The sequence below is a fragment of the Stylophora pistillata genome, chromosome 1 (assembly GCF_964205215.1).
Source record: "Stylophora pistillata chromosome 1, jaStyPist1.2, whole genome shotgun sequence".
NCBI lineage: Eukaryota > Metazoa > Cnidaria > Anthozoa > Scleractinia > Pocilloporidae > Stylophora > Stylophora pistillata.
The window spans coordinates 46483237-46494740 of NC_142519.1; the positions used below are offsets into that span (position 1 = coordinate 46483237).

General features: G+C 39.5%; 1 protein-coding gene across 3 annotated transcripts; it reads right to left on the reverse strand.

Moving 5' to 3' along the window:
- Positions 1-229: 229 nt before the first annotated feature.
- LOC111330349 (uncharacterized) lies at positions 230-10939 on the reverse strand. Of its 3 annotated transcripts, XM_088759778.1 has the most exons (7): positions 10843-10939; positions 10633-10688; positions 7128-7242; positions 5501-5596; positions 4258-4571; positions 2282-2494; positions 230-689 (listed from the first exon to the last, which is right to left on the reverse strand). In XM_088759778.1, the coding sequence occupies exons 3-7, from the start codon at positions 7225-7227 to the stop codon at positions 360-362; spliced, it is 1053 nt and encodes a 350-aa protein (XP_088615904.1). In that variant the 5' UTR covers positions 7228-7242; positions 10633-10688; positions 10843-10939; the 3' UTR covers positions 230-359. The 3 variants fall into 3 exon arrangements, with proteins under 3 accessions (XP_088615904.1, XP_088615903.1, XP_088615900.1); XM_088759777.1 differs by lacking the exon at positions 10633-10688 and having other exon boundaries at positions 10843-10927; XM_088759774.1 differs by lacking the exons at positions 10633-10688; positions 10843-10939 and adding an exon at positions 8730-9496.
- Between the last annotated feature and the right edge of the window lie 565 nt (positions 10940-11504).

Genomic DNA, 11504 nt, shown 5'->3' on the forward strand with positions numbered 1-11504 from the left:
ATCTTTTGTAATATAGGAGGATGGGAAGTGGGGGGGTTGGGGAATGGGGGGTGGGGGAATGGGGGTGGGGAATGGGGGGTGGGGGGATGGGGGGAGGGGAGTTACGGGTGAAAATGCTCTTTTTTCCCCGCGTTTCGACATGCAATTTTTTTGGATCAAAGTTTTTGCAGTGTTTTCACTGAGAAAAATTCGTAAGAAAAAAAAAAAAAAAAAGAGGAAAATTCTCGTTGCAAGATCTGTATTGTTTTAATTTGACCATCATATCATACAAATTTTACACACTGACTTGGTAACGAGAGCCAGAAAATTTAATATCCATCAGGATATTGTTTTACAGCTTATAGTCTATTGATATCTGGTTAATCATCAAATGTATAGTGAGCTAAAAAAGGATACTTTTCGAACTCAGAATACATTCTGTTCAAATGCTCTTTACTCCAAACCACCCACTCTCTAGTTGTAGATGGCGTGGAATCCACAACTTTTGCGCATGCCCTGAGGTAGTCGTCGGAACACGTGATTTCAATAAAACGACAAACTTTTGTCATATATTCTACGGGTTTATTCACGAGTTCAAGACCATCTACGTCAAGGAGCTTGTCTCCCAGGACCTCTCTAGCGACGGCACTACCTTGAGCCCAGTTGAAAAATCTCTCCATGCTATGCTCCAACAGTTTTGGGTCATCGACCTTAGGATGAAGAATTAAAAGAAGAAGCTGCTTTTACATACGAAATTAAACCAAATATCAATGCAAATGTGTTTAAAGTAATTCGGCAGAGGCGGTGGAGAGTTAAATTTTGAAATTTTGGAGGTTCAAACATACTCGAAGAAAAGGTCATTTATCCCAACCAAAATGTTCCCCACTCCACTACCCCTGCTCTTTGCGCTTCTTTTAATCTAACTTCTTAATACGTAGCTCTGTACATGTTCCAGGTCTCTCTGCGTAAGCTGAATAATAGTTAGAGACGATTCTCGTAATCCGATTTAAAAGAAAACTCCATGATACTGAACTCCAACAATTTACTAGATGGAGATGAATGTGCCTGCTTTGTCCACTTTTTTTTTTTTATTTCAGGAAAAGAGTGCATCCAAATTTCCTATTTATATCCGAAAAGATTTTATTTGGTACTGAAGACTCGTTTTGAAATCTACGCGATTTGCTCATAAGGCACATTAAACAAATGAACACACGGTATTTCCTCGAAGGAACTCTCCAGCGCTTATTTAAAATTTATTTTGAGAAATGGGGCGCTAACTGATGGAGGGCATTTAATCGAGGGGAGCTTGGTTACTAAGCACGACAATAAGACAAAACTTAAAAGAATAGATGACGCACATAAGGGAACTCTGCGAACACGTGGAGATAGAAATAACTGGACGAGACTCAACGGAAAAAAAAAAGGTTATTCTCCTGTACTAATTTCGCTTTAAATATTAAGTGAAGCTCAAAAAATGAAGTGTAAAGTGGTAATAAGAACAAGTTTTCCTCGTAACTCTTCTCTTCAAGAAATTGAGAAAATAGGGGGGTTCTTATTCGAGAGGGGCGCTCGTTTGACGTTGGAGAACTCAAGCTGAGACGATTTCGAGACGCAGACGACAAGGGGAGAAGAAAAAAACTAATTCTGGCAAGCTTGGACGCCAATTTATCGACAATGTGGTCGTAGTTTTAGTATCTTAAACCAAACTTTTCAGTCTGACAGAAAAGGTAAAGTGATCATCAGGATTGAGAACTTTTAACGTCCAGGCGCCCTATATCAGCCAAGGGGGTGGGTGCTTATACGGGGAAGGGCGCCCATTACAGCGTGGTGCTTATTCTAGCGGAGTGAGGGGAGGGGCGCTTATGCGGGGAAGGGCGCCCATTACAGCGTGGGTGCTTATTCTGGCGGAATGACGGGAGGGGCGTTTATGCGGGGAAGGGCGCCCATTACAGCGTGGGTGCTTATTCTGGCGGAGTGAGGGGAGGGGCGCTTATGCGGGGAAGGGCGCCCATTACAGCGTGGGTGCTTATTCTGGCGGAGTGAGGGGAGGGGCACTTATGCGGGGAAGGGCGCCCATTAGAGCGTGGGTGCTTATTCTGGCGGAGTGAGGGGAGGGGCACTTATGCGGGGAAGGGCGCCCATTACAGCGTGGGTGCTTATTCTGGCGGAGTGAGGGGAGGGGCGCTTATGCGGGCAAGGGCGCCCATTACAGCGTGGGTGCCTATTCTGGCGGAATGAGGGGAGGGGCACTTATTGGAGGTTGGAAACTTATTCGAGAAAATACAGTGCAGTCCCCCCTTACTTTTTTGGAATGGTCTCCAAACCTGCCGCCTTCCTGCTTGGTGTTGCGTAAAGTTATCGTTGACACGATGTCGAACGGATTCCTTATCATGTGGATAAACTTTACTTTAACACTGTATGTCTTCTCGATTTCATCCACTAATTTTGTTAACTCTTCAGGGGTAGTGCTCCGAAATACTCCTGAAGTTATCCAGGCAGTCTTGTCGCCAATAACCTTAACACAAATGAGAAAGTGGAAAGGAATAAATGAAACATTTTTATTTCCGTTTTCTCCGTGCATGTCTGTCATTCACTGAATAGCATCATCTTTTACTTAACTCATTATCAAGCAACCAAGCAACGAGTATACGCAGGCTGATCAGTTAGAGGTTATTATCTTGATCTAACACCAAATTCTCATAACTAATTTAGGAGGAAATGTGTCGCAGCTAGATGGGAAAATTTGCAATCTCAACTTGGAAGTTAAAGCGTCAAATAACCAAGCTTCAAATTTACTATCTTCATTTATATCATCATTGTGAAAAATTATCGTATTCGACGTCCCTATCCTGGAAGTATACAGAAGTTTGTCACCACAGACCTAGCTAAACGACCTAGCCTACCATGAGTCACCTAGAGCTCAGTGGTAAAGCATCCGAAGCACTGATGCTCTCCATACTATGGCGAGGAGAGCTCAGCAGTTAAACATAGGGCTGACTTTTAGCCAGCTGTGTGTCGATTTCCCACGAAAATTGTTAAGGAAAGCACAAGAAACAAATGCTATTTCGCAAAATCTTTGATAAAAATTGAAAATTTCAAACGAAATCTTCTCAAGGAAACTTTGATTTCTTTCGAAGAACAAAATAAAAAAGAAAATCTCGATGTTTCTCGAACGCAGAGTGTGTGATCGAGTTTTCAGGTATTCTATTCTTTTTCGTTTGTTTATATTTTAGAAAAAAAAAGCCTCAAAGATAAGATAAAAGAACTCAACAGCGCGATAGTTGCCTGCCTTCCTTGCGTCTGTATTCCGTGATGTGGAAATGTTGTTTACATCTGAACTTATATTTGCATTTGAATCACACACAAGCTTGGCTCAAGGGTCTTTGAAACTCTAAAAGGTCTGGTTACTCGCATGATTTATCTAAACCTTGTACCCTGCCCCCCCCCCCCCCTTCTCCGGCACAACAGGGAGAAGAGTGGATATAGAATAGCCGTTACCTCGATTTAAACCGTTCAAATTATGGAACCCTTACCAAATACGTCTACTACTGTGGGAGACGTTATGCGACTGAGTTGCTATTTTGATACGTTTAATTGGAGGATTTTCTGTTAATTTCGTCAATAAAGTAAATGAGAACTAGTGTAAAAGGTAAGCCCGAACCAAATAATAAAGCAAAACTTGACCTGGACTCAATCATGACGTCAACTTACATCAAAACAGTGATAAAGCTTTATTGGCACATCCTCATTAGGGTTTTTCAGTGACAATCACGATTAAGTAATATACAATTAATTCACAGTTTAAATATTTTCGAAAAATTTGGTGGTCGCAGCTAAAAAAAAAGAGGGCCCGAGCCACTCAAAACGTAACTCGGCAGCAGCGCTTTTCGAATGGTTGACAACCAAAGCCATTATAACCTTAGGTGTAGTCGAGATCTAAGGCTGCGTTAATACTTGCTACTCGTGCTCGGTGCCCGAGTACGATTCTTGATGGGCACTAATGTGAAAACAGCCTTTTTTTCAGTACCCACACTAGTGCACCCGCACCGTGCCCGTGCAAGACCTTGTACTCGGGCACTGAACTTGGGACTGTATGTCGATGTATCGATACACAGTCCCCAGTCTGAATGCAGAATCATTTTGTGCCGGGGCTGACACTAATGTTCGGGCATCAAGTATGAACGTAGTCTAAAACGCATGTGTCGGAGCAAGTTGGTACTTGGCCTTTTCATACCACTAATTCACGAAACGAGGATACGTTATGTTCTAAAGCCTCACCTTAATATATTTATCATAACTCCCTTGCCAGTAACCTTTCATCCAGAATCCAAAATGAGTAGTGTTTTGAAGGTTTCCATTCATCACAATTCCTTTGCCTCCCCTTAGAAAACCTTTGGAACCCTCAATTAAAGTATCAAACATCTCGGTCCTTTCATACTTTCCACCATTCCTCAACCGGTAAAACAGGTTCTTCTCGTTAGCTACGATCATGTGAGGGTGAGCATCCAGCAGAGAAGCCATTAAAGTATGACGACTTCTTGAGTAGCCAACGAAAAACAGCAACGTATCAACGGTCTTGTAGTCGTCTTTTTCTGGTTAAAAGATAAGAAAATGCAGATGTAAAACAAAAGGGCTCCGCACCTGACAGGAACTCTTCAAGTCTAACAGCATGGGAGAAACAAGTATATTTGAGATGGGAACTGTGTTCTAACGAACACATAGTGCAGTATGAATAGTGGAATATATTTATTTTGCTCATGTGGCATAATCATCTCTTGGTTTTCCCATCAAGCTCCAAAAATGTGAATACTGAATACTCGAAATGTCATAAAGGGGAAATAGTTGCCCTTCTCTGACATTTTCTTCATATTCCAACGTCTTGGCAATCCTGAATTATGGGATTGGTATGTTATTTACTCAAAGATTATCTACCAATCGAGGTCAAGAGTATCCCAGGAATCCCTCTGGCCACACTCCCGTTGATTTAACCACAATGTCAATGTTTCCTCTATGAAATAGACCAAGTTTCTATTTTATCTAAAAATGCCAAATAATTCGAAATGCATTTCAGCCATCTTTTATTCGGGTAGATTGTAAGCAAGGGGGATCGGTTTGCGGTTTTCGTGCCTCAGAACAGCTTATTTCAACTTCAAATTTTGGCAGACTTGGAAACATGATTCCTTGCATGAAATGGGCATGTAGAATTGACAAGTGACAGTTCGATTTGTTTTTCATGAGGGCTGGCAGGGGAAATAAATTGCCAATTTACGTATTGTGTTCTGGTAATGATATCTTACTTGATTCAAGGCTTTATGGTTTGACCGCCTATTTAATGAGATTGGCCAAAATATAAATTTGAACGAAAGTGATGTTGTTACATCTCCATGTGTAAGGGAATTAGTGCAATAGGAAGTAAGGGACTTAATAATTTCAGATAAGCGATATTTTTTTCCTTCTCTTTCTACTTTGAGACTGACTTCCACTCAACGTTGTCCACATTGAATGAATCTTTGTTACTTACCTGTAGTAGCTTTATTTTGATCTGTTTGGGCAATTTGTGCGGTAACTTGGTTTAAACTAGAACTCGCAAGTAACTCTCGAACAGTCGAAATGGTAACTGTAAAAGACATAACATGGGCAATTTTTATCAGGTGGTGGCGTGGTTTCGAAAAAAACCTATTACTGATGGAAATATCGAGGGCAGGGAAAAAATTACACAGAACGGTTCTGTTTAGTTTTTTCTTCGCCCTCGAAGTGAGCTGAGAATCTTTATCGCTCTTCGTTCTTAGCGTGGACAGCATTCTTTTTTCCGTTTTGAAGGGTCTATAAGGACTCTGTGGCAGTGCAATTACATGTCTGTCCATTAAAATGATCCATAGCGACTTCGCTGAAGCAATCCGACTTGTACTCAGCTTTCTGCCCGTTTCAAACATGGCGGATACATGGTGAGACACGGACGTATACGTATGATGCACGATCCTCGCAGTAGATAGCGCTATTTAAGCAATAGCGAAAATCAGACCTGAAAAAAATCAGGCCTGTACGGGATTCGAACCACTGACCTCTGCGATACTAGTGCAGCGCTCTACCAATTGAGCTAACAAGCCAACTGGGAGCAGGCCGTTGAGTTGATTCGTAATAAACCCGTGAAAGTGGTTCGAATCCCGTACAGGCCTGATTTTTTTCAGGTCTGATTTTCGCTATTGCTTAAATAGCGCTATCTACTGCGAGGATCGTGCATCATACGTATCTAATACCGCAGTTCAAAATATATGAACTTCATATATTTCATTGTATCTGATTTATCACTTTCACGGGTTTATTACGAATCAACTTAACGGCCTGCTCCCTGTTGGCTTGTTAGCTCAATTGGTAGAGCGCTGCACTAGTATCGCAGAGGTCAGTGGTTCGAATCCCGTACAGGCCTGATTTTTTTCAGGTCTGATTTTCGCTATTGCTTAAATAGCGCTATCTACTGCGAGGATCGTGCATCATACGTATCTAATACCGCAGTTCAAAGTATATGAACTTCATATATTTCATTGTATCTGATTTATCACTTTCACGGGTTTATTACGAATCAACTTAACGGCCTGCTCCCAGTTGGCTTGTTAGCTCAATTGGTAGAGTGCTGCACTAGTATCGCAGAGGTCAGTGGTTCGAATCCCGTACAGGCCTGATTTTTTTCAGGTCTGATATTCGCTATTGCTTAAATAGCGCTATCTACTGCGAGGATCGTGCATCATACGTATCTAATACCGCAGTTCAAAATATATGAACTTCATATATTTCATTGTATCTGACACGGAAGTATACAAACAGAAACTAGTTTAATCAGATGAACGACGTAATTTCACTACACATTTAAATTTCGCACGGGGTAAACCTTTTTGGGCGGGATTACAAAAAACATAAACAATACATAAATAAAAACATAAACAACATAGATCATAGTAGTGGGCTTCCTGTAGCCTCGTACCCAGATCCTACCATCTATGCCGTAGAGGGTCTGGGTATAAGACTAAGCTTTCTCTTAGCCTCTACCTCCTTCTTAATAAAATGTTTGTATTACTAAAGTGATTACATCGGTGTTAGATTCCGAGAACATTTCGTGGTATACATATGTGCTTGCATTTAAAACCACCTACCAGGATTTTTACTTCTCACGTATATGAACGCAAAGATTGCGAATCCCCCAATACCTAGAATGAAGAAGAAGTGACGACGGCTTATAGAGTTGACCCGCATTCCTTCGTTGGTTTCCTAAAACAAACAGAGAAGCGACATCTTGGTCGTGCCTTGATCAGCTACTATTTGTATGCATTAAAATGTTACTGATGAAGAATACGAAGACGAAGAAGACAAAAAGTAGAAGGAGAAGTTTAAAAAAATATATTCATGAAAAGAAAACCTAGAGCCCAAAGTCCTTAGTAGATAGCTGTTATAGGGGCCACGCTCAACCAGTTTGCTTTGCGCGCCATTGTTACCGTTATTATCAGGGAACTCGATACTTTTTCTCACAAACCGAACGAGAAGGGTAAAGAATACCACAACGGTAGTAGCTTTTGCCCAAAACATATCCATGGTAAAAATATAAAAGGGATATCACCCAGAGCACAACGAAATCGCTACTTTAGCAGAAGTATGTTTACGACGTTTTCTGTCTGTGCAACAGAACCAAAGGCAGCTAGTAAAGAAAAATTTGGAAGACGGGCAAACAGCTACGTTCTGTAAAAAATACCACGCACGACGCGATCCGACTGCGACTCAGAAATTATGTTCTTGGACACAAATGTGTACAAAAGCGAGTAGTTTAACAGGGAATCCACCCTTTATTTCCAAACGCTTTCAATAAAGAGACGAAGACCGTCGAATACAGGCGCAAAGAAAAGACTCGTAAAAGGAGAAGTGCTACGCCTTCTAAGAATAAACTCGTTGTGCTCCACGTTTAATAAAACCTCTTAGTGTCTTAAGATACGCTTACAGAATATAGGATATCAAGATGAAATTTAGGAGAAACGTATCCTAGATTTGATTGCACTGGAGCGAAAGATCGCTCAAAAACTTACAAAGGATTAAGTTTGAGATCGATAGTAAACGTTTCCCCGAAACAAGGAGTTTCATTCTCGAATCAAAAACTCATATTAATTCATTTTTTCGATGCAGTAGCTCTTGTTTACGTTCATTAAATCCTCTGTGTCTCTCGTCCCTTTTGTGCCCTACTGTCCTCTGGACTAAAACTATCAGGTTTGCAAAGTTCTGATAATGTTTTTCGCAACTATAATTTGGGGAGGTAGGTTGGAGACTGAAAAAAATCGGATCTAATTTTATCATTCAAATTTTCTTATTAGAAAGAATAACTTAATATTGATTGAAAATAATAATAAAATATCTTCTTATATATGTGCAAGGCTTAACAATTTAGCTGTCAACCGTCAAAATCCCCCCTCCCCAAAAAAAAAGAGAGTGCGAGAAAAACTGCCACAGAAACCTTGTCGCGCAACCTGATCTATCTGAATTCTCCTGAGGGTTGAACAATTAATTACTGCAAATGTAAAATCTGTCTTTTGCTTGATCCTAAACATTTCGCAACATTATTAACGAGGCTGCCACTTAACTTAGCAACAATGTTAATTTCAGGTCAGAGACTGAAGAAAATCGAATATAATTTTATTATTCATATTAAAAAAAAAAAAAAAAAAAATATTGATTGGAAAATCATAATACAGTGGAACCTCGATTTAACGAACCTCTATATAACGAAGTCCTCGGTATAACAAACGATACTCCAGCTTCAGTTTTTGTAAATCTTCAGATGGGCGCAAAATCGAACGCATCCAAGAGCGAGCCCTGCGTGCGGTCTTCAAAACAACAACAGAGACATATGAGGAACTTCTTAAGCGTGCTAAGTTACCTACGCTTCATAATAGACGCTTACAGGACATAGCAACACTAATGTATAAAGTAAAGAACGATCTAGTACCCAGCTACATATCTGAGATATTTACTCGAAAGGGTACTCGTTATAACCTTAGGAATAGTGACTTCGAAATACCACGATTTAACACTATACGCTATGGTAAACACACACTAAGGTATCAAGGACCATATATTTGGTCCAAATTAGAAAATGGTATGCGTGAACTACCAAGCCTTAGTATCTTTAAAACTAGAATCCGTAGAGTTGACCTGGTCAGCCTAGTGGAAGACAGTGGCAACTGCTGCAATCTTTGCAGCACGTGATTTTTTTTTTTTTTTTTTTTTTTTTAATTATCTGCATGGTACAAGTATTTTTATGTTATCTGAACACTGTTGATATTTCTAAATATTTTAAAATTTTAATGCATAGTTTATCGGCTGTATTGTTACTTATTATGATACTGTACATAGTTTTTTTTTTATTAATTTAGTAAAAGTAGGTGTCCCCAATTAGCTCTATGAGCTAAATACATTGACACGGTAATGAAGATTTTATTATTATTATTATTATTATTATTATTATTATTATTATTATTATTATTATTCAGCCCAGCTAAAGCTACAGTAAAATGTGTGCCACAAAACCTCGATATAACGAACCCTCGATAGAACGAATGAATCATCCCAGTCCCTTGGCATATCGTTAAATCGAGGTTCCACTGAGAAAATATCTTCCTAAGCCTGTCAACCAGTCTCAGGGGGCACTTCAGTGCTTAAAAATTTAGTCGTCCACCGTCAAAACGGAAAGGGACAGAAACTACGACGGGAACCTCAGCGTGAATCTTCATTTATCTGAATTCCCCAGAGGGTTAAACAGAGTAATTACTGTAAATGAAAAAGCTGTCTTTTATATGATCCAAAACATTTCGCAGCATTATTAACGAAGCTGCCACTTAACTAAGCAACAATGTTAATTTCGTATGATGCACGATCCTCGCAGTAGAGAGCGCTATTTATGCAATAGCGAAAATCAGACCTAAAAAAAATCAGGCCTGATTTTTTTCAGGTCTGATTTTCGCTATTGCATAAATAGCGCTCTCTACTGCGAGGATCGTGCATCATACGTATTTAATACCGCAGTTCAATATTTGAACTTCATATATACATTGTAACCAAATGTTAATTTCATTACGAAAAGAGAGTTGGACCACTTTGAATTTGATGAAAATTGTTTTAAAAAACGTTTGGTCACAATTTTAAGAGAAGAAGAAATAAAAGGTCTAAGGAATCAAACCGTGGAACTTCTCGGTTTCGATTCAATACTTGATCACTAAGATACAGTAAACTCTTGGGTTTAGGAGACCATTACGATGTTTATATTTAAAACACTACACGTTAATTCATTTTTTGTAGATCTCGCGAAAAGCAACGTGTACTCAGGGCTCTGGATAGGTGATTATTCTTTAGGTAGACGGTAATCGTTTTTTAGCTTCTTTGAAAATGACGGTACATCTTGTGTGAAACAAAACCCCCTCGTTCACTAAGACGTCTTACACAACACAGAGAAAATATGAATTACTTTTTAAGTGCATGTAATGATTATAAACAAGTAACACTTATTACTGCATCTGAACTTATTTCGTTAAATTTGCAATGAAATTAGTCCCTTTGCTCACAGTTTGGGGTTGTTTTTCTTTTTGTGTTTGTCTAATGTGACGAAAAATTTTTTCCTACCCTTTTACGCGATTTTCTATTGCGCTAGCAAGCGCTTGCAGCGTGGAACAATTTTCCTGTAAGGAGAAACGAATGCATCATTTATGATGATGACCGTCCTTTCCGATACTTGCTTTAGCGCTCAGATATGAAGTTAAGGTTACTTAGTAGCTTAAAGCCATTCAAAAACATTTATCGGCAGACGGTGTGATATATAGTACTAAATCATACCTGAAAATATTCAGCTCTTGACGCCTCGTTTTTCAAAAACAATTCAAGTGAAGAAGTCAGCTTGGCAGTTAATCTCTAAGCAACAGAATGGTTACCTAAAGGAATTGAGCTCGTTGGTAAGTCCGCTGACTACATGTAGCGTAGGAAAAATGTACATCTTACGGTCTGTCTGCAAAATGACAGCGGAGATTACCAAGGTACTTGTATGAATATCCTGTTTAACTTCTTCTTAAGGGGGGGGGGGGGGTAGTAAGGGACGTTTTTAATTCTTTTCCGCGTGATCTTTTGATTCGATTCTGTTGTTGCTCTATGAGGTTCTTTTTCAGCGAAGGAATTAATATTTTAAAGGTCTCTCTTGAAGTAGGCCCTTAATATATTGCTAGTATAATATAAAATGAAGAAAATTATTTAGGCGCTTTTTAAATATAAACAATAGCACAGCTAACAATTATTACTATATTACCATTTTTATTTCTTTTTTTCGTTAAGGAAACATTATCAGATTGCTAGAGTCGTGACTTACATGGACTCTAGGGCTGATTTTTTTTTTTTTTAGTTCGGTCCATGGATCAGTCTATTTTCAATTTTGCAATGTCTTGAGGGAGGAAGGTTGCCGCAATACTGCGTCGTTCGTGGACTGGGGACACCGGGGGTAAAGATTG